This window comes from Pinus tabuliformis, chromosome Q, assembly GCF_031772625.1.
Source record: "Pinus tabuliformis cultivar Carrire ecotype Pingquan chromosome Q, CPIR1, whole genome shotgun sequence".
Classification (NCBI taxonomy): Eukaryota; Viridiplantae; Streptophyta; class Pinopsida; order Pinales; family Pinaceae; genus Pinus; species Pinus tabuliformis.
The window spans coordinates 679,215,049-679,243,004 of record NC_142296.1 but is presented as its reverse complement, the minus strand read 5'-3'; the positions used below and the strand labels follow the sequence as shown (position 1 = coordinate 679,243,004).

At 35.0% G+C, this 27,956-nt stretch overlaps 1 protein-coding gene across 1 annotated transcript; it reads right to left on the bottom strand.

Moving 5' to 3' along the window:
* Positions 1–3,476: 3,476 nt before the first annotated feature.
* Positions 3,477–6,377, bottom strand: LOC149221364 (alcohol dehydrogenase-like 4). The gene is made up of 11 exons (XM_089385085.1): positions 6,225–6,377; positions 6,018–6,149; positions 5,778–5,914; positions 5,594–5,643; positions 5,178–5,503; positions 4,994–5,076; positions 4,802–4,877; positions 4,597–4,658; positions 4,416–4,511; positions 3,882–4,043; positions 3,477–3,778 (listed from the first exon to the last, which is right to left on the bottom strand). Exons 1-11 carry the CDS (start codon positions 6,259–6,261, stop codon positions 3,668–3,670), a joined length of 1,272 nt encoding a protein of 423 aa, XP_089241211.1. The 5' UTR covers positions 6,262–6,377; the 3' UTR covers positions 3,477–3,667.
* Positions 6,378–27,956: the final 21,579 nt, after the last annotated feature.

Sequence of the window (27,956 nt, the reverse complement as noted above, 5' to 3'; positions counted from 1 at the left end):
GACGAAGGTGATTCCAGTTCCAATCACCTAACCTTTGACGGGGAAATCCTTTTCCAGACTGATCCATTTTCCTAAATGGACAGGATTGTTAGACTAGTCATATTCCTACGCGAAAACCTACCTTATATCTGGGGTTTTCCTGCCAAAGCAGACCAGGGTGCATGCATTCTGGGTTTTAGTCACGATCATCGAATCACTTGCGCTCATCAGGTGGATGGACTGGAGATTGATGAGACATTCCTTGTGCAAAAAGACCTGTTAGAGATGGCATTTGACTAGTAGTTGTGTTCGATCTAGGGAATGAAAGTTGGTCTACGAGCTTGACTATTCTGCCTTCATGCAGGAAACACATCACTCGAAAGAGTGAGGAAACAATAGCATCCATGCTATAAATGTAGTCACGCCCAAGGAGTAGATTGTAATCTAGAGGCCCTTGGACTACCATCACGTTTAGATTAACAGTTTTTCTTCTCAAAGTTATAGGCAAATTTGGAAGGATCCCCAACAGTCGATTGGTTCCTTTGTTGCAGCCTGTCAGATTTCGAATCTCAGGTAGAAGCGATGGTGAGCCAAGTGCTTTCCAAGCAGTTGAGGAAAGGATACTCACAGAAGCCCCTTCATCTATGATAGTACCAACCTTGATCATTCTGTAAGCTTGTAGTATGATTCAGAATGGTACATTAGATGGTAGGCGGGGTCTGCCTAGTAGATTCCAATTGAAGGAAACAACTAGATTGTTTGGAGGAGGGACCGAATAAACAACCAGATAAATCTCGGACGACCTTCCTTCCTGCGGTAAAGGAACGGGTAGATTGCCCCCATGTTCATCGGATTCTGTGTTAACGAAAAGAATTTGAATGGTGTCGTTCTCATTCAAGTTTTCTTCCCATTTTCCCTAGTGGAGTTGCCATTTTGTTATCGAGAAAACTAGTGTCCATTCAGAGCTACTAGTCCCACTAAGACGGGTAGCTATCTTAGAAACAAAAAAACTAAATTTACTTGTGTCTTCCTTTATGAGAGATAGATGAGAGAGAAGAAAGAAGTACTAACCTCAGTATCTCGCTAGTCTCCTTGCTCGCTTCCTCTCTCCTTTGATAGAGCTTTTGCCACTCCTTTTTCACTTGTCCCGCTTCAAAGAACACCTGTAAAGTTAAGGCAACAAAATACCATCAAAGCATAGAAATCTATAACCATAAACAATGTAGGATCAGATGTACATTAACTATATAAATGCATATACAGATACAAGATTCAGAGATATACAAGCATATGGAGGAAAACTCAAATAAATTTATTGATAGAAGTAGTAGAAGAGAGGATTACAACCAAACTGTCTGATCCAGCATCATCCTCTCAGCATGAAAGCCCTCTTCACCTCATACAAAGCAAGATCACCCAACAATGTCTTCAAAGAGAAACCAACAACACTTACTTGCAAATTACAAAATTCCAGCCTCTGGGTCTCTAGGATGAGGGATCCATATATAGATGTTTACAAAAGAGTGAGTCAGCTTCTGGGATTTTGATTAGTGCCATTTTACTGATAGTTTTTGGTTCCACTTGGAGATTTCATGATCTCTTACTCATCCCTGGGTGAATTGAGAGAGGCAAGTGTCATATGAGCAGTTTCTAGAAGATTCTTTGAGTTTCCACCTAGCACACTGCTTCTACCATTTGTCTGCTCTCACTCATCGCACCCTACAGAAACACTTTTTAGTATGCATCGCACCCCCTGTATGTAATAGGTGAGATGCATCGCACCCTTAGCATGGAGCAGTCTGTATGGTCTAGTTTTGACTAGTTTTTCAGGGGGAACTTCTAGAAAATGATGTAATCAGCTGACCTTGTTCTTTTAGGGTATGAAACAACACTTTTAGGGGTTTAGAAGCCCTTGGTTTATGGACATATGTGATTGGGGTTGCAGTGCCCAAATATGTCTATAACAATAGAATATGTTATTAATGAATGAAAAAAAATTATCAACCCATAAAAATATAATGTAAATCACCAAATCAAATGCACTGTTAGTGAATAAATTTTTTTTATTAACCCATAAAAATATAATGGAAATCACCCTATGAAATTTTTTGTGTAAATCACCTTATGATAAGAAATTTAGCTTCAAATTATATCCCGATATAAAAATATATAAGTCACCCTGTAACACAAAAATTCCCTTCAGATTCAAAGAATTTTATATTTAGTGGACAGCATTTTACTTATTGTACCATATAATTTATACCAGCTTTACCATCTTCTTGTACCATTTACTAACTTTTGTGGTTCCGCACTTTAACACAATTCGTAAATTAAGCCCTCGAATTCCGTCTTCCGTCCCTGTGTGGGAGAATTTTATATTTAGTGGACGGCATTTTACTTATTGTACCATATAATTTATACAAACTTTACCTTCTTGTACCATTTACTAACTTTTGTGGTTCCCCACGTTAACTCAATTTTATATTTAGTGGACAGCATTTTACTTATTGTACCATGTAATTTATACTAACTTTACCATCTTCTTGTACCATTTGCTAACTTTTGTGGTTCCGCACGTGAACTCAATTCGCAAGTGTGAAATATTTTGTGTGCTTGTACCGTAATTTTAGGACGAATGATTGGACTACTTGATATATTTTCTGTGTTTGTACCGTAATTTTAGGACGAATGATTGGACTACTTAGATATATTTTTTGTGTTTGTACCGTAATTTTAGGACGAATGATTGGACTACTTGATATATTTTGTGTGTTTGTACCGTAATTTTAGGACGAATGATTGGACTACTTGATATCATCCTCAAATCGATTGATGTGTAATAGTTTTATAATATTTTCTAGTTGCTCCATCACAACTCTTAATAGTTTGATTAAATGACTTTCAATGATTTACAATTCGTTAATAATGTATTGTATTTATTTTATTAAATAAGTAGTTCAGGTTTTTTAAATTGGAATTTGGATACCATTTGCGTAAAATAATGAATTTTAATTGCTTAAAATATGTTTTTAATTATATAAATCAATAGTGTGAAGGTCAGTTTAATTGGTAAGTATTTGTTTTATAAGTATTTTTTTATGAGAGGTTATGTATTAATTCTTTTTCACATTTTTAATGATTAGGCTTTGATAAAATTTTATAAATAAATAGTTCTTGAATATATAAATATATTTAATTTTGTTAATATTTTTTTTTTTTTAAATCACATAATTGTTTTAGAGATTCTCTAAAATTCAATTCAGTATAGATAAATGAAAATTAGATGGGTCTTAGTAAAATGTTAAATTTTAATGGTTTGAAATATATTTCTGAATATATAAATGAATAAGATTTTTAAATATTTAAATAAATTCAACATACTTAAAACTTGCTGAACATCATAGACAACACAAACTCTTTCAAAAAAATTCTTGGAAAAAAAAATAAAAAATCTTCTAACAAGTAAACTAATGCATAAGTCATGCCAATGAGGAAAATTATTTTATCAACACACAACCTTTTATTACATGAAACGGTAAAGATGAAACTCTATTTATTACATCAAACGGTAAAGATGAAACTCTTTTCATAGGATGTTATATAGTTGGCAGAAAATATTCTACTCTTAAATTAGGTTCACACAGAACAACCATGGCCTATACCATCGATTGATAGCTTATAATTTCAGCTAAAGGTGGAGAACACATCTCAAGCACTTGCCCTCCAACAACAAATCGAAAGCTTGGTTGATCTCTGAAAAAGGGAGCTCATGTGTAATGAATTCTTCAACGCTGAACTCCTGCGATCAAAACTTGTTTATATGTTTATATGATATATCAAGAAAACAATACTGTGAACACAAGATGGTGGTAAAATGAAGGCAAAAAATACATAGCTTGTACCTTCCTCATATATTTGTCTACTAGACCGGGCAAGTCGGTTTTACCCTTGACACCGCCAAATATCGTGGCCACTAATCTCCTCCCTGAAAACAATTCCAGTGGATGAAGGCTTATCTTACGAGGACTTGTATCCAACCCCAGCAACACTGTCAAACCCAATGCCTGCAACCCAATACCATTGTATTAATGTTTATATGTTCTCAGAAATGAGAAATTTTGAATGAGATGACTTGGTAAAGAGAAGGGTTTTCAAATTAGTGAGAGTGGTTTGGGAAACCATTTATTTTTCAATTATATAGAATTGGGACAGATTCTAAGAGGTTTTAGTTCGAATGGTTTCGTTAACCATTTGTTTTCTAATTATATAAAATTAAAGTCTCAACTTTTTGTAACTGTCCATTACTGATATTTATTTTAACCGTATGTTAATGATGTTTATGGAATAATTGTTCCTAATGTAATAGTTGCAGCTGATAACGATTCTCCATCAATCTACATCACTATTAAAAAAGGGAAAAAGACTAGCTGTTTTACCTCCCGAGTAGCCAAGAAAGCCTGATACAAAACACCTGTATTTCCAATGCATTCGAAGCTATAATCCACACCTCCTTGTGTCTTCTCTGTTATTACCTGACATAAATATAACTTTCTCCTTATCGTGAACCAGAGATAAATCTGTGAACCTTTTCTTAAGCAAAAAAAGCATTTAAATTACCTCTTGAATGGGCTTTTCATGGTCTTTTGGATTAATGCATTCAGTCACGCCCAAGGCTTTCGCTGCATTGGAAATGAAGTTAACTGGTGAGTTTCTACTTAATTCCTGGGTCTCAGTTATGTTGATATTCAGTTTAGCTGGTTCTACATAATTAGGACTCAGAAAATGTATGGTTGTCTGATCTTCATAGGAGAATCCATTTTACCTTTGATGAACTTGCTTGAATTTGTGTCAATACCAATTATCCTGGACGCACCTCTCATTCTTGCACCTGCTGCGACCTACAGAGTGCCCATGAAAACATCATCAGTACACTTTAGAGAATATCATGAAATCTGAAATCGTTTGTAGAGAATATCACATAAAACTGAACTAGTGTCAGGATGATATTACTGACAGCAAGGCCAACGGTACCGAGGCCAAAAATGGCCACAGTTGATCCACTTTGGATGTCAGCTGTGTTGAAAACAGCTCCAACACCTGAACAATCAAAAGAGATATTGCTCATTCTAATTGTAAGTTGAATATTGTAGCTCCAATATTGAGGCTTAGATGCATAAAAAAAGTCACAGTAAATATACCAGTGGCTATTCCACAACCAAACAAGCATGCTTTGTCCAGTGGAGCCTCTGGATTGATTTTGGCAACGCAAGCATAGTCAACAACTGTGTATTCGCTAAATGTAGAAGTGGACATGAAATGGTAAATGGGCAATCCCTTGATTGAGAAACGCGTCTTTCCATCGTTTCTCATCACTTTTCTTGTGAGATCGATTTTGAATTTATCACACAGATTAGTCTTCTTAGATTTACAGAACACACAATCTCCACACTCTCCTGTGAACAAGGGAATTACATGGTCTCCAACCTTAATATCTGTCACGCCTTCTCCCACGCTCTCTACTATCCTGCAATCATAAATTGTATGCTCTTATTTCGTAATTTGTTCGAAAAACATATAATCAGACTCATATTAACTGTAACTAACAAAGGTTTACCCAGCACCCTCGTGTCCAAGTATGCGAGGAAAACTTTGCATGTTTTCATCCTGCAGACATACATAAGCCGTTTGAAGTAAGACAGTTATGGCCAGCAATGAGTATCAATAACAAGCATAACAAGCTCCACAACCTTAGTGGAAAATATATAGCATAACAAGCTTGAAACCACGTTACTGATTACCCCGCCATTCCAGAATGTAATGTCAGTATGACAGAGGGATGTGTGGGTGATTTTGATACGGACTTCCATAGCCTGTGGTGGATCTACTTGAATTTCTTCAATAACCAGTGGCTGATTAGCTCCCCATGCTACTGCAGCTGCTTATCAGGTCACAATGCATCTCTTAATGTTGCTAATTCTGAACTGAAACCTCTAGGAATAGAATCTAACTACATAATTTATGCATATGCAAAACTATACCTAAGCAAGTGATGACTTCGCCATGAGTACTTTTCTGAGGCAAGAGACAATCTTCGCCATTACAGCTTGTATCTAGTTTTTGAATCCGCTGGCTTAGATGGCTAACACTTTCTACAGGCATTTTTTTGTGGTCTGAAAAAAAAAGAAATACGATTGCATATCAGAGTGTGTCCTTATGTGGGGGCTAAGTAGAGATAAGATTCCAACCTGACTGAATATGGTCGATCAAGTTGGGGCACTCCATGTAAGACAATGAAATTCTTGTTCTCCCTATTCAGAGATAATACAGTCCGGCCAATATCATTTTCATCCTTTTTAAATCATAAAAAAGGTGAAGAAGGGTAGATCGCACGCTTAATAGTCAAAATCACATGTGAACACAATTTTCTTTCTAAACGATGTAGATGGTAACCTGCCAAAGAGGTGATGGAGGTTGCTTCCAAAACTGGGACACTTCAATTCTCAAATGGAGAAAGCAACAATCCTTACCAAATACAAACAGGAGTTTATAACAGTCCTAGCAAATTCAAACAGTTGTTTGTAGAGCAGTACTCAGTTAAATATTTTTTTGTTAAATACTTATTATGTTTATTTTGGAATAGGATTTTATAGTCTTAATTTAATTATGAATAATTATTAAGAGGATAGTAGAAGAATTTATATTAAATATGTTAAAATATTTATAATAATATACACAAATAAAAAATTAAAATTTATTTCTAAAATAGTTAAGATATTTTTGTTTTTGTAATTAAACTAATTAATTAAAAAAATATCTTTTGAATAAATAATTTTTTTAACATGTTATATCTATATTCCATAGTATTATAAGAAAATCTATTTATAAATAAAAAAAATTCAAAATAAATTATAGGTAAATTTCTATAAATAAAAAACTTATAACAAATTATTAACTTATATATATAAAATAAAAATATAATTTAACTAATTTCGATAGATTCTTATTTTAAATTTTAACACGGTATATCATGTAATAAATATTTTAATATTTACCAAAATTAATAAATATTTTAATATTTACTAAAATTAACAGTTATTTAATTTATATAACTACACTATTAAATTATAATAAACGAATAAATTCAAACATGAATGTATAATCACTCAACCCTAAACCAAAATAATATGAAGCGTTGAAACAGTATATCATCAAAATCAAAAGTATAAAAAATGGAGAAAATACATATGTTGTCATAGCTTGAGACAGTAAAACTGCCCTGTGTTTACGATTACGATTTGAGATGCTTTATCATTAATTCATATTACTACAAATATAATGGCAAGATAATTTTAGCCTAGATTGCATTATTTGTATGAATATAGTCTGCATGAATCCAGCCATTCTCCTTGTTCCAAATTAAAATTTCTGGTTTTCATTGCAAATTAGAATTGCTATTTTACATTACAGTTAAGTTTAAAGGAGGTATTAAAATAAAGCTGATGTCATTTCAATTTAAATGTTTGAAAAGATTAATATTGAAGTGGCGCAAGTGTCCAAGAGCAGCTGAGATTTTTCGTCAAAGTGATAGATGTTGCCAAAGTGAAAATAGAACGCGTGCTTTGTATAAAGAAATAATAAAAGTTATGATTCCAGAGAAGATTATTAAAGTCATGTTAGAGTTATCTATATATGTAAATATATTATTTTTTTGACTGCATATATATCAAGTCGTGAAAACACAGTCATTAATCATAAGATATTTCCACAATTTGCTTCCTCTCAATAAGATGTTTTCACCATTTTACATTCTCTCGAAGACGACAGGTCATTATAAAAATGTTTCTTGCTGTGAATTCAGGATTTCAAAAGTTATTACAACAATAATTCAAAGGAAGAGGCAGCACGTGCTTGACTGGAAGCTGTTCCTACCTATAATTCGGAGGCAGATTGCACGCAAAAGTTTAGTTTGGATGTAGATTGCACGCAAAAGTCTGCACGTCCATTCAGATGGTCCGCTGTCAAACATGGAAAGTTAGTTGAGATTGATCGCCGACTTACCTATTTAAAAATTTACAATACGGAAGTGTTCATTTAGTAATGCTCGCCATTCCAACCTACTTCACAATCTCCACTTTATACGAGACATGGTTGTTTATGAGAGGTCAGTCGATCATATAAAAACTAATGAGGGTGCAGTGGGGCTATATCACACCATCGTATTTTCGAAATGTCCATATCACATTAATAGTCCAATTGACACTACACCCATGAAATGTCTCGTAGTGCCCAACGCTAGTGCTATTCTTCCAACAATGCTGGACTGACACACAAATGCTATGCGTCTTCCACTTGGAAAGTTGTCATGGTTGGTATGAAACGTTTCTATTCATAATCATAAGTTTAGATATTGTTAATATGTACTCATGTGATGCATAGACATGTTGCGTATTTTATAATGTTCAAAAATAAATCATGGAAGTAACGTAAATCACAAAGGAATATAACATACCATTGCGTTTTATTATTCAAACTGAAGAAAGCTTAGAAAACTAAAACATAATTATTATGCTTACTATATCGAAATCTTAAGGGTTGTAACCTTTTATGCACATAGTAGCTCCTATAACATTATTTCAATTTCATTAAATACACCTTAACGCGTGCTTCTTTTGTAATTTTTCAATTTATACTCTTGATTTAGTTTTAAACTTTGACCTCCACAATTGAAGCCATTATCCCTGAGACATCTCTAAACTCTTTACTACACTTGAATTTGAGAGTTTTTTGAGCTCTATTTTAGATCCCCGTGATCCCTTTCTCATATGCTTGGATCACCTTCCTTCCTTGAGTTATCTTAAGCTCCTCACCATAGGGCAACTCAGACTACCTTATAATTGAATTTAGGTTCTCTTTTTATAGGCCACAAACTTTCCAAAAATGCATTAATAAAAGTTAAACATTCGAATTTAAGCTTTTGTGATCCATATTCTGAATATTAGAAATATTTTCGAAAAAAATCACATTGAAAGATTTAGGTCGACGCGTTTCGAACCAACCTATGTGGTTCATCATCTCGTCATGATGATGAACCACATAGTTTAGTTCAAAAGGCGTCGACCTAAATCTTCCAATGTGATTTCTTCCAAAAATGTTTCTAATATTCAAAAGTTGAACATGTCAACTAGGTCCACATCCTTAATAACTTTTCATAGTCAACCACATCAAATGTGTCTACCTTATCATTAGAAATGACCTAGATTTATGTCAATGTCTATGTGTTGTTGTCACTTTTCCTTTTGTTAAATACTAGGAGCTATTAGTTCAATGTAAAATTTTCGAAACTAGAATGTACTTATTTTATGAATGCGAGACGGGCTATAAACTAATGCTCTTGTATCATACTCCCCTAGCAGAAAATACATTAGCATCCTTCTCATAAGGTTGTGGATAAATCGATAATATCTTGCTTTTAGACTTCCTCTTTCTTTTCTTTTTCTGATCTAGGTGGATATCAATGGCCACCCACGTCTTCCACTAACTCAATGGTTCTCTATCTTCATGGTAGGTTCTTTATGATTTTTTGGGCCCCAAAGTTCCGAAGTCATTTTGAGGCCGTAAACAATGTTTTCTTGCCACTCAGGGGGCTAGGGTTACTTAGGCATGCCCTAGCCCTAGTTGAAAGCTCTAATGCTCATATAGTTCTTTTGAATGAACTACTATGCACTTCAAACAAATATTTTATGAAAAATATGCACTCTGAGGAAGTTGATGTACCAACTAACCACCTCAAGTTCTACAATCCTTTTGTCACTTCATCTTCTAGGATTAAGGTTTCGAACCTCTAGGGTTCTGATAAATGATCAATTATAGGGTTTTCTCAAATTTGGCCCCTTTTTGGTTCAATCTCTTGAATCTATGGGTTATGGGCCCATGAAAAATGGCTCTCACGACCTTTATGTGCAAGAATGAAAACCTACCTCTAAATCCGCAAAGTTTCACCATGTTGGTATTAGGTAGAACCACCTATATACTCTAACATTGTCTCCTTCTCCTGAGTCGCTTCAACTCTCAAACTAGCATTTCCATGCCCTCTCTGCACCCCCAATATTTTTTTCTTTAACTCTAGGGCTTCTTTCATTCGAGGGTTTTCCGTTCTTTTTTGTGATATATTTGTTTTAGGATCGAACTCCATCAACTCAGAAGGGTTGAAGTCCTAAACCAGTTCAAGTGTTCAAAACCATCGGAGCCCAAACTCGTAGGTCCCACAATGAGTCTGGTGTTTGCCCTATTTTCATGCATTTTGTCTCCAATCAAGTCTTGTTCTGAGTCTCAGACACCTCCTTTCACCCGTGAGATAGATTTAGCACAGCAGAATGGTGTTGTTAAATCCCAAATGGCCTAATAGTCCAATATGAATCCTTTGTTGTAATAAGTTCATGCTTCCCCATCCCAGCCATTAGTTACATGGTTCCAATGCTCGATTTCTTTGGCCCTTTTGTTCCATTACCTTTGGTTCAAGTCTGTCTCTTACTCGTGCAACGCTCCTCCTATGACCATGGTTTTCCTACGAAGTCTCGTGACCTTGTCTCTCAACAAGGACATAAGAAAACACATAATTGGACAAGGCACTAATAAACCTAAATTCAAACACACAAAAAATTGTATAAAAAAACATGATTACGTATTATGGCCTCTTAGCCTGGTTTACATTTTTTTGGCTACTTCGCTTGGCCTAATTTTACATGGATTAGTAATTTCCCTTGACATTTAGCAGATGGATTATAAAAATGGGGCTTATAATGACATCTTCTAGAGGCTTCTAACTAATTAAAAATTAGATAAAAATGGAGGAATTTCTGTCCTTTATCCATCGTTTCCATGACACACCTTTTCGTGTCTCTTGAAATCAAATTCGATTTGGGGAGGAGTTCATGTCCCTACATCATACAACCATGGTTGAAAATATTCATGATATTCTAACTAGTTAAAAATTACATAAAAATAGATGAGATCATGTCCTCTCTCCATGACTACCACGATGAACCTTTTTGTGGATTTTGAAAGAAAATTTGGTTTGGGGATGGCTTCATGCCCCTACATCGTACTTCCATGGTTCAAAATATTCAGATCTCCTAATCATGTGGTTTCATTGTTGAATCTGAGTAACAACCAAACCTCCATTGACACCTCACAATCTCTCTCCTCCGCCTCGATCTTTTGGCACCTTAGGTTCATCTCCTCTAGAACCTCTCGAACTTCCTCTACTCTACTAGTTATTGTACATTTGCTCAATTCTCTTGAAAATTGTACTGACAATCTTAGTTGTGGAATTGCCACAACAAGTTCTACCCAACCATAGTTGGAATTTTTTCTCCTTCATCCTATAATAAATATTTCCTTGTTCTTATACCAACTGATGAATGATTAATTCTAGGCATCTGTCAAATTCGACCTCTTGTTGGTTCAGTACCCTATACCTATGGGTTATGGGCCCATAAAAATTGTCTCTCTCGCACTTTATGTGCATCAATGAGCACCTGCCTCCAAATCCCAAGAGTTTGACCATGTTGGTACTAGGCAAAGGAACATACATAGTCCTATGTTATCCTCTTCTCCTTAGCCATTTCAAATCTTCAAGCTGACATTTCCACACCCTCTCTACACCCCAAATATTTTTGTCTTTAATGTTGTGTCTCGTTGTATTCAGGGGGTTCCCCTTTTATTTGTGTTATGTTTGTTTGGTGCCTGAACTCCATCAACACTAGAGAGTTTGGTTCTTGAACAAGTTCATGCATTCACAACCATTGGGGCTCGAACTCATAGTTCCTACCCCAAATCCAGGGTTTGACTCGTTTTCATGCATCCTAGCTCCAATCAAGTTTGTTTTCGAGTTTTGAGCACCTCCCGTGAGCCCCAAAAATAGACTTAGTGGGTGGATAATGGTGTGTTGGCATTATGATATAAGTATGATACAGGTGTTGTCCTTGATGGTAACTCACTTAGATAATATATCACAATATAGCAGGTAAACAACAAAGAATGAAGAAAGAAAGTTATACGCAGGTTCACCATTGACCAAGCCGCGTATACACGCAGGTTCACTATATACAAAGTCGCGTATACAAACAAGGTATACGCAGGTTCACCATTGACCAAGTTGCGTATACACGCAGGTTCACTATATACAAAGTCGCGTATACGTACACATGCACTTTCACAAGAGGAAAAGCGCGCATACTTTGGAAAACTAAGTTTTTGGTCCGAAGTATTTGATCCATGGTATTGGTCGAAAGTATCAGGTTCAAGGTATTGACCCCAGGTATTGGGTCCAAGGTATTGATCCTAAGTGGTTTTGGTCCATGGTATTGAGAAAGGCCTAAGACTATAAAAGGAGGAGAAGATCATTAGGCCAAGGCACTCAAGGATTGAATATTTGATGAAGTGTGAGATCTAGTATGCAGGTTATGGGTATGTGATGCTTTGTTAAGGATACACCTATGTGGTGAATGAAGGTTGATGGACTGAGATCATGAAGACTAAAATGCATTATCATTATATGGTATGATTAGGAATAGTTCAGATCTGAATACTGACGCATGTATTATCCTTTACATCTGATGGTATGGGTATATCTAAAGTAGAAAATTGAAGCAAAGATATAAGTATTTATTTTCAGATCTGTACGCTGGTTCCATTTGGTGAAAGAGCGTATACACGCTGGTTTGACATAGCCAAGTAGCATATACATTATGAGATTTGATATTTGAGGTTGTTGTTGGTTCTAGTGGTTGTTGCAGAGTTCTGGGTTCTACTATGTGTTCTGGTGACCATGTTTTGATGACAGGGTTTCAGTGATTCAGTGTTGGGTGATTCAGAGATTGATGATGTAGATATGGTTAATGGTTGTATTGCATTGGTGATTGATTTTGTGCTTTGATGTTATTGATGGATCTAGTCTAAAAATTTATGAAACGTGGTCCCTGGAAGAGAAGAGAAGGTCATAGCCTTCTGTAGGCCGGTGCCTACGTATTAGTAAATATATCGGATAGTACAAGAGCTAGGGGGTTGTAGCTCCCTTCCAGTAGAAGCTGGAGAACGAGAGAAGGTTGTAGCCTTCTGCAGGTGGGTGCCTGCGTACTGGTATGAGTCTGCACCAGTACAAGATTGTAAAGAGGTTTTTCTTTTATTAAAGAAAACAACAGCAGGTGGTTTTTGTCCCGCATTGGGTTTCCACCTTATATCGTGGTGTTCATGTGTGTTTCTTATGTGTGATGATCTGTTCTGTTTTACTACACCTGGTTACTATTTATATGGTTAATTAAGTTCCGATGCACTTATTACAGATCAAAATATGATGAATTAACTGAATCATAAGTTCACTAGATATACACTAGTTGCATTAAACACAGTTGCATGTACACATGGGTTCCCTTAATTGAAGTAGTGTATATGAATCTGATTATGGAAATGGAATATTATTGATTTTCTAATACTGATTCACCCCCCCTCTCAGTATTATTTCCAACAATTGGTATCAGAGCAGGTCCTTCAGAAGAAGCTTGATCGCTTGAAGGAAGATCCATCATCATGAGTAATCAAGAAAGAGAGGGATCCATCAGACCGCCAATATTTCATGGGAGCAATTTTGTTTACTGGATGATAAGAATGATAGCCTATCTACAATCGCTTGGAACTAATATTTGGGAAATCGTGGAAGGAGGATATACATTTCCATCAGCTATTGCTACAGATACGACAGGTAGAAAGCAATATGAAACCAATGCCAAAGTTGTTACTATTTTATTGGGAAGTCTGTCAAAATTAGAGTTTGTCTAGGTCATGCAGCTCAAATCAACCAAAGAAATATGGGACAAAATCATTCTGAGCTACGAAGGAGACTCTCAGGTAAAATGTGCTAAGCTTCAAACTCTCAAAATTCAATATGAAACTCTTAAGATGTATAGTGATGAAAGCATAGCTAATTACTTCCTATGTACAGATGAGATTTTCAATTGTATGAAGAATTTGGGTGAAGAAATTAAGGAAGTTGTCTTAGTTGAGAAAGTTTTGAGATCCTTGTTTGCTAAATTTGAACCCAAAGTGTCTGCCATATAAGAAAAATAAGATTTGCAGAATATCACTATGACGCAGCTTCACAAAATCCTAACTACTTTTGAGATGAGAAAAGGAGGACCATCAGATATGAGAGAAGTCAAATTTAAAGCATCAACAAAGGGAAAAGAAAATCTCAATGAATCAGGATACATTTCAGAAGATGAATATAAGGTAAATTTTGTCAAGAAGCTTCAATGGGGTTTTGGAAGGTTCAAAGGTAAGCTACCCTTCAAATGTTTTTCTTGTGGTAGAGTTGGTCATTACGCTGCTAGATGCCCTCATAACAAAGGAAAGATGTCTGAAGAAGGAAATATAAGTTATTATACTCATGATAATAGTTATGGCTTGTCCAATAGTGATGAAGATAATAAGGAAATTAAACTTCTCATGGGATATGAAAATAATGACGTAAAAAAAGAAGAAGTTACCAGATTAAAAGATCAGCGGGAGACAGTAACCAGAGTAAGGGAGCAGCTGCAGGATGTATTGATATCATTAATAAATCAAATAAATGATCAAAGCATAACAATCCAGAGACTTGAATCCAAGATCCTCTCTCTAAAGGAAGATCTTGAAGAATCAAAGAAGCAGAATAAAGAAGCTCTTGAAGAACAAGAACATGCAGTTCTCAAATTAAGGCAACAAGTGGAAAAAGGAAGAAAAGCTAAAGAAAATATAAAGAAACAATATCTGGGAAAGGAAGAACAACATCATGTTGAGGTAAATATATTGAAAGATAAGTTAGAAGAAAAGGATAAACTGTTATGATTACAAGACAGTACTAAGATTTTGGATAATATTCTTAGTAGTCAAAGGTCTCCTACCATCAAAACTTGTCTTCGTTTTCATGAATCTGTTGAAGGGGAATCTAGCTCACAAGGTGAGGCAAGGAACTCTAATGAGAAATCTGAAATGCTCAACAGGGAGATGAGAGGACAACCCCATCAACTACCAAAGAAAGAAATTCTTCAAAGAAAATCTTTTACTCCTAATTGTGGAAGTAATAGTCGGTTATTTTCTTCAAAGAATGATGTTGAATGTTTTATATGTCATGATTTTGGACATTTTGCAGCCAAGTGCAGAAGTAGAATAGTTCAAGACCATCACACAAAAAAATCATCAAATTCCAGGTACTTTAAGGATATTGTTTTGCTTGCAATATGTTTGGTCACAAAGCTCTTGATTGCAATAAAAGGAATATGAAATGTGTAAGATATTATGTGTGTAACAAGTTTGGACATAAAGTAAAGGAATGCAGGAGAAAAATTCGGACACCAAAGCAAAAGGAGCATACATCATCCCAATCCCAGGTATTGAAGAAGACATAATTATTGTCAGAAATATGTGGCATAGCTCATTTTGCAGACATAAAAGACCTAGGGGAAGCTGAAAGTGTAAATCTTCAACATTCCAATTTTCATACACAACTATTATGAAGAGAAGTCGTGTATATACATGAGTTAGAGGCTACACAGTCGCATATATGGTGCTCTGAAGAAAAAGCAGTAGGACAGACTCAAGAAAAAGAAGTCTTATATGGTTCAATCATGGTATGTGTTGGTTGGCACAGGTTTAGGGGGAGCATATGTTTTGAATAATGCATTGTTGACGTTATGGTTAGAATTCCTTGGTGATGATGCTTATGTGGCTAAATGATACGTCTTGCTACTTATTGTTGGTTGGCCAAGAGAATGGTATTGCAGGTTACAGGTTGCTGATGTTGCTGAGAAATGCTTATGGTGTAGCTCATATGGTGTATGATAGTTGCTGATGACTATCATGGTCTTGTTTAGGTCTTTGGTCTGTGTTAAAAATTTCATGTATATCTTTTAAAGACCCATGAGTCATATGATGTAATTTGTAACCCCACTATGCATGGAAAGGATGATGTAATGTATAAAAATTTGGTATATCCCCACTTGGTTGGGTGGATGAGTCAAAAATGGTGTATCCCCACTTGGTTGGGAGATTGATGTATGTATGAGTAATTGGTGATAGGAAAGTCACACTCACTTAGTTGAGTTGTAGAGTCATGTTATTCTTTTGAAAAATATTTTTTTGCTGACTCTGCATATGCTCAGGGGGAGCATGGAGAGATTGGTACATCTCAGCATGTATAAAGGGGGAGCTCAATCAGATATTTTAGCATGTACTTAGGGGGAGTATGGACAACATAATGTATATCAAAGGGAGAGAATATCTTGGACTGCCCTTTGCCCTTGATGTCAAAGGGGGAGAGTGACTTGGTGTGGTTGTTGCTATCAAGTCCAAAGGGGGAGATTGTTGGCATTATGATACAAGTATGATACAGGTGTTGTCCTTAATGGCAACTCACTCAGATGACAGATCAAAGTATAGCAGGAAAACAACAAAGAATGAAGAAAGAAAGGTATACGCAGGTTCACCATTGACCAAGCTGCATATACACGTAGGTTCACTGTATACAAAGTCACGTATACGAACAAGATATACGCAGGTTCACCATTGACCAAGTCGCATATACATGTAGGTTCGCTATATGCAAAGTCATGTATACGTACAAACACACTTTCACAAGAAGAAAAACGCATATACCTTGGAAAACTAAGTTTTTGGTCCGAAGTATTTGATCCATGGTATTGGTCTAAGGTATCGGGTCCGAGATATTGACCCCAGGTATTGGATTCAAGGTATTGATCCTAAGTGGCTTTGGTCCATGGTATTGAGAAAGGCCTAAGAAATTAAAAGAAGGAGAAGATCATTAGGCCAAGGCACTCAAGGATTGAATATCTGATGAAGTGTGAGATCTAGTATGCAGGTTATGGGTATGTGATGATTTGTTAAGGACGAACCTATGTGGTGAATGAAGGTTGTTGGACCAAGATCATAAAGACTAAAATGCATTATCATTATATGGTATGATCAGGAATAGCTCATATCTGAATACTGACGCATGTCTTATCCTTTATATCTGATGGTCTGGGTATATCTAAAGTAGAAAATTGTAGCAAAGGTATAAGTATTTATTTTCAGATGTATACACTGGTTCCATTTGGTGAAAGAGTGTATACATGCTAGTTTGACACAACCAAGTAGCGTTTACATTATGAGATTTGATATTTAAGGTTGATGTTGGTTCTAGTGGTTGTTGCAAAGTTCTAGGTTCTGCTTTATGTTCTGGAGACTTCGTTTTGATGACAGGGTTTCAATGATTTAGTGTTGGGTGATTCAGAGATTGATGATGTAGATATGGTTAATGGTTGTATTATAGTGGTGATTGATTTTGTGATTTGATGTTATTGATGGATCCAGTCTAAAAATTTATGAAACGTGGTCCCTGGAAGAAAAGGGAAGGTCGTAGCCTTCTATAGGCTGGCACCTACGTACTAGTAAATATATCCGCTAGTACAAGAGCTAAGGGGTTGTAGCTCCCTTCCAGTAGAAGCTGGAGAATGAGAGAAGGTTGTATCCTTCTGCAGGTGGGTGCTTGTGTACTGGTATGAGTCTGTGCCAGTACAATATTGTAAACAGGTTTTTCTTATATTAAGGAAAACAGTAGCAGGTGGTTTTTTTCCTGCATTGCGTTTCCACCTTATATCATGGTGTTCATGTGTGTTTATTATGTGTGATGATATGTTCTGTTTTACTGCACCTGGTTACTGTTTATATGGTTAATGAAGTTCTGATGCACTGATTAAAGATCAACATATGATGAATTAACTGAATCATAAGTTTACTAGATATACGCTAGTTGCATTAAACATAGTTGTGTGTACATGCAGGTTCCCTTAACTAAAGTAGCATATATGAATCTGATTATGGAAATGGAAAATTATTGATTTGCTAATACTGATTCACTCCCCCCAGTATTATTTCCAACATGGTGTTGTTAAAGATTGAATGCCCTGATAATCTGGTTAGACTCCTTCATTTTGTTAAGTTTGTGCTTCATGTTTCCGACCATTTTTATGTACTTCCAACACTTGAGTTCCTTTAACCTTTTGGTCCATCACCTCTGGTTCGAGTCTAGCCCTTGTACAATCTTCCTCCTGTGGCCACAATTTTCCTACAAAGTCTCATGACCTTGTTTCTCAACTAGGAAACAATAAACACAATCAATTGGAAAGGGGATTGGTAAGCCTTAAATAAAACACACAAGAATATTATATAAAAAGAACGTATTACATATTATAACCTCTCAAGGCTTGTCAACTAGTTGGCCTAATTTACATTTTTTTGTCCACTTCCCCTGGTCTGATTTTACATGGATTGGCCACAACCCATGACATTTCATAGCAAGATTATAAAAATAGGAAGCAAAACCTAACAAAAGAGGAATCTTTTCCTCTACCAACTTGTGCCTTCTAGAGGCTTCTAAAATATTAAAAATTACATAAAAATAGAGAAAATTGTGTCCTCCCTCTAAGGTTTCAATGATGCACCTTCCAATGGCTTCCATGATCAAATTTAGTTTGGGGAGGGGTTCATGCCCGTGCATTAGGTCATTCTTTTATGTTTAAATTCCATTCTTCCAACCTATTTTTGTCAATTTTTATGAATGTGTGTAGTGCCATCTCTCTCTCTCTCTCTCTCTCTTCAAAGATAGCTACCTCCATTCTAGCCAATTCATATTTTACAATATTATGCTATTTTATTTATTAATATAAGTTGGCTTTTCACTATATTAATATGCTCTCTATTATATTTATATGTGTGTGTGTTTCCTTGTCTTGCATACATTTCATTTCTTTCCTTGTACAAATTGAATGAGACATCTAAGAGTAATCTACTTTTTTTGTTTTTTTGGAATGTTGGGGAAATTATATGCATAAATCATATACATTAAAAAATCAACCCGAGGGCATGTAAGCTTCAAGAAGCAAGAACAATAAAGGTAAGATTGAAGCCAATTCTTGGCTATGCTTACAACTAATGCCAATAAAATTTTTCTTAAAAAAAAAACTGTAGGAAATGAACACTAAGGAATGAATGAAAGAAGGAAAACAATTTGTTGTAAATTCCACAGAAATGTATTTTACGCTAGGCTGAGGACAAGGCTCCTCTTATAGTGTGAATCAAATTCTTTCATTGATACTATCTCCAAGTATTCTTGCAATTCCATAAAAGTTATTTCCTTGTCCAATGCCTTTCAATGAGGGGACTTCCTTTGTAGAGGATAAATGCATAAAAAAAGAAGAATACAAGAAAATTTAGATCTATAGTTGAACTAGTTAATTAAGAACAAATGAAAATATCGCAATGCATGTTAGAGAATTGTGATTTCCCCTAGCTTGATGTTTTTGTATAATTTTCACATATGTGTGTTTCATTTTTAAATGTTTAAGTCTGAAAGACATTCGAAGAATTTAATTATCATTAATTTGTTAGTTATAATGGATGATTATAAATATGGAGCTATGATGTTTTGTTTTTATAAATAAATAAATATGGAAATTTCATTTTTTTAGTACATGTGGATAAAAGATATGGTGATGCAAAATTATTGGTGAAATTTAATTACCCATCAATAAGTCCTAGGCATATAATCTCGATGATTAGATTTATTATTAAATTATGGAATTAGCCAATTAATTGTTTCCCTAAAAGATAGGAGGTTGTCTTTAGGAGTGGGAAAAAAGATATCATTAATGATCTAGGAACTACCTGCCATATGTTGGTGAGGTGGAGGTAATTACTCACCACCAAAGCAATGGTAGATGTGTAATTCATAAAAATCCTTGTGTCTGCCTATTTTTATCTCATTCCTGAGAAAAAGAGGAGAGACAAAAGAGAAGAAAAATTGAAGAGGACAAAAAGGAATCATAGACCTATTATGCTTGGGGGGATATTGGTTGAATGTAGTATCAAGGTTGGGAGGAGCCAAGTACTTACCTATTAATTTTCCATACTATTAGTTTGGAGTTGATATTCTTACCTACAATGTTTTTTTTTTGAAAAGAAAAGAGCTATATATGTTTTCAATTGTAGAAATACAATAGAAGAATAATAGTATTATTTGTGGTTTCATTTATAGAGCCTAAATGGTGGAAAAGAAAGAGAATAACTATGTTTCTTTTATTGACACACCCGTGTAGAGTGTTACAAAAGAATGAATAATCAAATATTATGCTGGATAGAGCAACACATTTTTTATATATATATAAGACTAGCCACTGGTCATGTTTAGAGAAGTTCTTTTTATAAAGAGTAGATTATATGTTTGTTTATATATATATGTAATTAAATCGGCATGTATGTATATAAGAACTATATAACAGTAACTTATATAAGAACTATATAATAATAACTTAAATTGTATATATAATATTTATTGTGCGAAGAAGAGTGAAAGAAGGGGTATTATTAGATTTCCATAGTGAATAATGACAAGTATTGTTTCTAAGCTTAATTAAAAATAATAACATGGAAATAGGAAAGTAATCACATCTTAATTTATATAATTTATTGACTAAGGTTAAAATAGAATAAAGAACTAGACTTCCAGAAAATATAAAGAAAATACAGAGAATTTTAACTTTCGTGTAAACAATGCTCCATAAACATACGTAAATTAAGCCATAGTTAGAACCGTAAATATTTAGACATGGTGTAAAATATGACAGAATAGTACAAATAATATCCTAAGAATAATCACTGACCACATCTAACAACTCTTGCTACTTCACATGACAATCATGCAAAAACACCTTTCGTTGAGCCACTTGGATAGACATGTGGCCTTGTACAACATCATGTGTAAGTGGTTGAATTATAACGAGAAATGAACTATCTCATCCTCTTTGGTTACATATTCCACTTTGCAAATCATTATGGCCAACAATTATACCCTCGCATTCCCCCATCGTCACACGCGTAATCTGATTATTAACCAACACTATAACTTGACTATCACCATGCCTAGTCACTTTTCCACCTTTGGTTCATATATATCTATGACTCATGTCATTATTCTTTTCACATTCATGCACTCCATGGATGGCCCCACAATGGGAATCTGTTGGCTCTTGAGGCTTTGGTGGACAATTTTTTCCCTTCATTTGATGCAAAGCTCCCTAATTCCAGTGGAATTCTCATAGTTCTGACATATGCAATACTTTGGTTCCATGTAACCTTTAGATTCTTGTGCCTGATTATAATACATAGGCTCTCCTGAAAGCCCACGTATCCCTGACACCCTATCATGTCCTCTTGGTTTCCAATGCCTTGCATTGTAGCCTTTACAAACTTTATACTTTACAGAAGCACTTAGGAAATTCAAAGGAATACTATGGTGGCTCAAATTCCTTGTACTCACTCACTCAATTCCCTTCAATTCATGGATTCAAAGAAATTATGGTCAACAAGGGTGATATTCCAGTCCTTGAACCTCCTTATCAATGCACTAATGGCTTCATCACTCATTAAGGCTCAAGGCGGCAAAAACAATTGGCCTCTTGGAAGAATCAATGAGCCACAACTCACCTCAATTGGCCTCACTTCCACTCGTGATTGCACCAGGGAATGAAAAACATCATGGAAAGTTTGTAGTTGGAGTGAAGCATCTCATGGGGCACTTAATAAAATGGGTTCTCTTCTTGATCCAAAAACAATAGAATTGACTATTTGCTTAATTTATTCAAATATTAACTAAGGCTGCTTTTTAAGTGAATTAATAAAGAAAATGGATTTTTATGTGCCTTAAACTTAAAAAATTCAAATATGAAATCAACCATGAACAACAAAAATAAGAAGAAAACTAACAAATTTGATTATGGAGTTCATCCTTCCTAGACTACATCTCCAGGTCCGCTTCTAATGGGCGTCCGATGTATTGAAAATTATCATAAAGTATCTTTACATGAAAATTATCCATTCTGGAATCTGCGCACAGGCGTCAATGGATACTGTCAGCTGAAAGGTCTCGACCCCATCTTTCCAACGCAACATTCAGATTACAAAAGGGCCCAATATTGGCCTCGATATGCCTCAAAAGTTATTTATAGGCACTGTCAAAACAATAACATTAGTTCCACTTTACATCTCCCATGCCCAAGGTGCATTCGTAAAGATTTTTAGATAACCACACAGGAGGTCCTGGGGTCAAACCCACGAGCCACCTCGGATTTGTTTGCAACAACATGTATTTACATATTATATTACTGTTGATATTAATATACCCATGCCACCTTTAACTTATGGTTATAACAATACTCTAACGGTGACATATAAATCTCCCTGTGGTGATACATCGTAACATATATCATTGGAGTTTGGTTAATTTATATGGTTATAACATAAAGCTTCCTGTGCTATAATTGCAGGTGTACCTAAATTGTTTGGTAACTGCGCTAAACAAACCTTGGGTTTGGCGCACCTGCTAGATATGGCGAGCTCTGCCAAACCTTTTCCACCATATTCATTCAACGAAACTTTAAATATAGTCTCTGCCAGTTTAGATATAACAACAAACCTATGGCCTACCAGTTAAGGTTTTGGGCCGACAGCCGGGAGTTCACGGGTTAGACCCACGATTATGCCGCTTGGTAGTTGGAACCATGGGTGCACCACCTACTGCGATGTGCCCTGCACTAATGTTGCCACTTGTCCTTCTCTGACACTGCCACTTGTCTTGTTCTGATGCTACCGCTTGTCCTTCTCTGGTGCTGCCACTTGTCGTGCTCTGGTGCTTCCACGTGGCCATTGCATAACCACATACTTTTCTTCCACATTAGCATCTGTGGGTCCCACATTACTGTGCAGTCTTTTTGCTTGTTTCCACAAAATGTTAGAACACTTTAACTTCCTCATACATGAGCCATTTTGAAAACTGAACATACCACCAAAATCAATGTGATGAGCTCTTTAACTTGGTGCTGGTTTCACGATCATCTGAGACTATTAAATTTTGAGCATTTTGAGGATCCTCCTGGATCATTCCTCTCCACTGGAAGCTTTTGGACCACCAAAAGATTAGTTTTAAGCAGATATGAAGTGAGGGTACAATTCCCTCACCCTTCCGACCTACATCCACCTTTCTTTACTTGGAATGATTCCTTTCAGTCCCACTCGAAGATACTCTACAGCTCCTCGCCGGGAAGTGCAAACCTTGCTATCAAGGATGGTATTTTCCTATAACTCAGTCATACATTCAGGTGAAAAATCACCTATTGTTAGAATTTGAGAATTTTTCTCTTGATCCATGATCAATTGAGGTTCATACAACTTCAATTTATCAACATTTACAACTGAATATATGTGCATGGATGGAGGCAAATACAATCAAAATTCATTGCGCCCAATCTTTTCAAAAATTTTAAAAGGAACATACCTTATGGATTTCAAAATTTTACCTTCAACTTTCATCCTTTCTTTGTTGATGTATAGCCATACTTGATCACCAACATGGAAGTGATGATCCATTTGATGCTTGTCATGACGCATTTTGTACTTGGCCTGACTTTTCTCCAATTGATCCTGCATTGGTTCATGAATCTTTTGGATTCTTTGAATGAACTTGATTTATTTTTCAACATCTCCATGTCCATCCTCCTTAGATTCTTCACTAAACATAAATTACATTGGTGATTTTGGCAGGTATCCATAACATGTTTCAAAATGAGATCTAGTAGTAGAAGAGTGCAAGTCCTGGTTGTAATCATGTTGAACATAATGTAAGGATTCATCCCATAACTTAGGGTGTTTGCTACAATAAAATCTGAGAACATGTACCACTATTATGTTCACCACCTCTGTTTTCCCATCAGTTTGTGGATGAAAATATGTGCCCTTTCTCAACTTATTGTCCATGAGTTGCCACAAAGTGGACCAAAAATCCCCCAAAAAGCGAGAGCCCCAATCTAAAATTATAGAAGTAGGAAACCCAAAGTGAACCAACACATTTTGAAATAACATATCTGGAGTCTATTCAACAATAGCTTGCTTTTTACATGCAACAAGAATACACATTTTGCTAAATATATCAAACACAACATACAAATAATCATGCCCTTTTCTAGACATTGGAAGCCCTCCTACAAAACCCATAGATATACTCTCCCATGGCCGACAAGGAATTGGAATTGGAATATAAAAACCTAACTTTGTGATGTTTTGTTTTCTTTTTGAACACATGACACAACATTTGATGCATTTAGTAATTGTTTCATTCATTCGAGGCCAATAGGAAAACCTTTTTAATTGTGCCATTGTCTTACCTACACCAAAATTCCCTGAAACATGAGAATAATGTGCTTCCCTGATGACATACACTCTTTCTCCCTATGGTATGAAAAAATTTCTAAGATGGTACAATAACTTATCATGAACATGATAATTCACTTCTTCCCCCTGATAACCATGAGTTAGTGATTCATAAACATCCTTAAAATAAGTATCTTTAGCATAAGATTCTATGTAAATTTCATGTGCTAAAGAAGTATTTTTCAGAATAACTGAAGCATTCAAAGAAGGTCTTGATAACATATCAGCTACTTTATTGGTGGTACCTTTCTTATATTTGGTTATTAAATGGAATTGTTGCAAAAACCCCATCCATCTATAATTTCGAGACTATTACAACTTAGTTTGTGATTGAAGGTACTGAAGTGGTTGATGATTTGTATGAATCACTTTTTCTTTGCCCATTAAATAACGTTTCCATTTTTTTAGCACTTTCCATTAATGTGTATAATTATTTATCATAACTTGGATAGTTAGAAATTTCCTTAGAAAATATTTCCCAATGAAAACAAATAGGCTTTCTTTTTTTAATAACGTTGCACCCATTGCATTCTCATTAGCATCAATTTCTATTTCAAATGGTTGTTGAAGGTCTGGTAAAGCCAAGATTGGAGACGTAACAATTTTTTTCTTTAAAGTATCAATTTTTTTTTTTTTCCCTCCCCACTTTAAGGATACATTAGAACTTGTTAAAGCATGAAGTGGTGATGCAATAAAAGAGAAATGAGAAATAGACTTCCTCCAATACTGAACTGCACCCAAGAAAATTCTAACTTCCATCACATTTTTAGGTCTTGGCCACTTAACAATTACTTCAATTTTAGCTGGATCTATTTTTAGTCAACCTCCTCCAACTATTTAACCAATATATACAAAGGAATTTTTTCCAAATTCATATTTAGAGAATTTTAGATGCAATTTCTCTTTTTGCAACACATCAAAAACATCTTGAACATGCTTTACCTATTCTTCCCACCTTGAACTAAAAATAAGGATATCATCCAGATAGACTATGACAAAATTATCAATAAAAGGACAAAAACATCATTCATCACCCTCATAAAAGTTGTTGGAGCATTCCATAACCCAAATGACATAACTAATCTTAAATGCATTTTTCCATATATCATTTTCTACAATACGAATCTAATGATAACCACTTCTTAAATCTAGTTTTGTAATGTTAACAACATTCTTTGACTGATCAATGAAACCATCAATTCTAGGAAGAGGATACCTATTCTTAATGGTGATTTTATTTAAGGCTCTAAAATCAACACACATTCTCCAAGTTCCAACTTTCTTTGGGACTAATATGATCAGTGATCCACATGGAGAAGAACTAGGTCAAATAAAGCCTTTATCAACCAATTCCTAAATTTGTTTCTTAATCTCTTCATTTTCTATGAATTACATACGGTACATGCCAATTTAAGAGAGGGAAGCATTAGATTGTAGTTGAATCTCATGTTGTATTTATTGTTTTGGAGGTAAATATTTTGTTTCTTTAAACAATTCTTTATAAGAACCTACTATGTCAACCAATTTCTCCTTTAAATCACAATCAAATCCTTGAAAATCATCATACTTATATTTAGGTTGTTCTTCAACAATCATGAGAATATAATTTTGACTTGAATTTATTAGCCTTTTCATCTGACTGACATTCATTAAATCCAAGTTTGTCTTAATTTTGTTTGCCCGGATAATGTATTCAATTCCATCTTTAGAGAGATGATACTTATTCTCCTTTCTATGAAATATCGCATCTCTATCATAAAGATATGGAATACCCATCACGACTCCACATATATCCAAAGGAATCGCATCTAATTCAATTTCATCAATAAAATTAGTTGTAATTGCAAACCTTAATCGACATTGTTTTGTGACTTGCATGTGAGTATTTTCTTTCAAGCATCCTAAAGAGCAAGGTTTTGGATGATTTTTAGTTTCCGATCCCAATTTTCTTACTAGTTCCTCAGACATTAATTTCACTTGTGATCCACTATCGAATAATGTGGCTATCTTAGTGTGCTTGAATATTATCCTTATGTGAAACAATTCAACTCTCTTCTTTTCTTCAGTCATATTATTAGCTTTTGAAGAAGACAACAAGTAGAACTATAGCTAGTTTGAGAAGGAATACCTGTTAGACCCATAGCAGTAATCTTATTTTCATCACCGGAGTCAGATCCCAATTCTTGTTGGACTGCAACATTAGCTTTCATTTCACACTTCTTCTTAAGGAACTTCTTTGGTTTAAGTTCAAGATTAAGCTTCCACCATTTGGATTCTTCATGTCTAACCCTTCAATTTATTCTTTCCCTTGCCTTCTTTGGAATATTTGTTCTTTGAATGCTTGAATGGTTTCTTTGAAATTTTTGACTGAAAAGGCTTTCGTCCTGATTCAATATGAATTGCTTGTACACACACTTCATCAAAGTCAGTTGGATTAAACATAAGAAATGTATGTTGCAAATAGGAATGAAAAATTCCAATATACTTTAACAAATTTTCCCGTGTGTTTAATGGAACATTAAGTGCTAATTCCTTTTTCCTTTTCCCTGTGTAAACTCTTGCACACTCTATCCTTTACCTTGCCTTAAATGCTACCAATTCATTACAACCTGTTGCATATATCATAAAGGATAAAAATGCTTTCTAAGAGCTTTAACAAACTTATACCATAGAGAGATAATCTTACCTTTTTGTTTCAAATCTGATTGAGTTTTACTTTCCCATGAAATCAAAGTTGTTCCCCCCATTCTAAGTGTAGCTAACTGGATTTTTGTAGAATCATCAACAACATTTTGAATTCTACAATACGCCTCAAGTTTCTTTATCCAGTTATCTATGTTTTGAGGATTCATTTCACCATCATATATTGGCAACTCAAACTTAATATCAAACTTCAAAAAATGAGATTTATTTGGTTTCTTTTATGAGTTTGAATCTGAACTTGAATGATAAGAGAATAAAGAAGAATAATACGAATATGGAGGAGAAGGAGGTTCATTATCATTAAAATTTTCCTTGGCCTTTTTATCTTCATGCCTTTAGAAGATGAAGTTGCATCTCTCTTCTTCTTATCTTCATAAATCTTTGCAATCATCCTTTGGATACTAAGGAACATTTGCTAAAATTGCTCCTGGCCCTTTGTTTCAAGAGCTTCTCCTTCATTTTCATCGCTCATCTTCAATTTTTGAGAGACTTTCCTCTTTCCAATCTCTAGATTTATCTTCTCAAGTTTCCCTTCTCCACGTCGCAACCTGGATCTAGTCAACATTCATATTGGCAAATATCCTGCTTATACATGATCAACCTTGATCTGATACCAAAATATGATCCAAAAAAAACAGAATTGACTATTTGCTCAATTTCTTCAAATATTAACTAAGGTTTCTTTTTAAGTGAATTAATAAGGAAAATGGATTTTGATGTGCCATAAAATTAAAAACATGAAATCTGAAATCAACCATGAACAACAGAAATAAGAAGCAAACAAAACAAATTTGATGACAGAGTTCATCCCTCTTGGACTACATCTCGTTGTTCGCTTCCAATGGGTGTCTGATGTATTTAAAATGCTCATAAAGTCTCTTTACATCAAAATTCTCCATTCTCGAATCTAGTCATAGGCT

Excerpts from the sequence above, each read along its gene's own strand:
- LOC149221364 (XM_089385085.1), bottom strand. The coding sequence starts at position 6,261 with ATGGAGTGCCCCAACTTGATCGACCATATTCAGTCAG. Across the intron at positions 5,504-5,593 it reads CTTGGACACGAGGGTGCTGG|GATAGTAGAGAGCGTGGGAG; the intron begins GTAAACCTTTGT and ends TTATGATTGCAG. Across the intron at positions 5,077-5,177 it reads TGGTTGTGGAATAGCCACTG|GTGTTGGAGCTGTTTTCAAC; the intron begins GTATATTTACTG and ends TTGATTGTTCAG.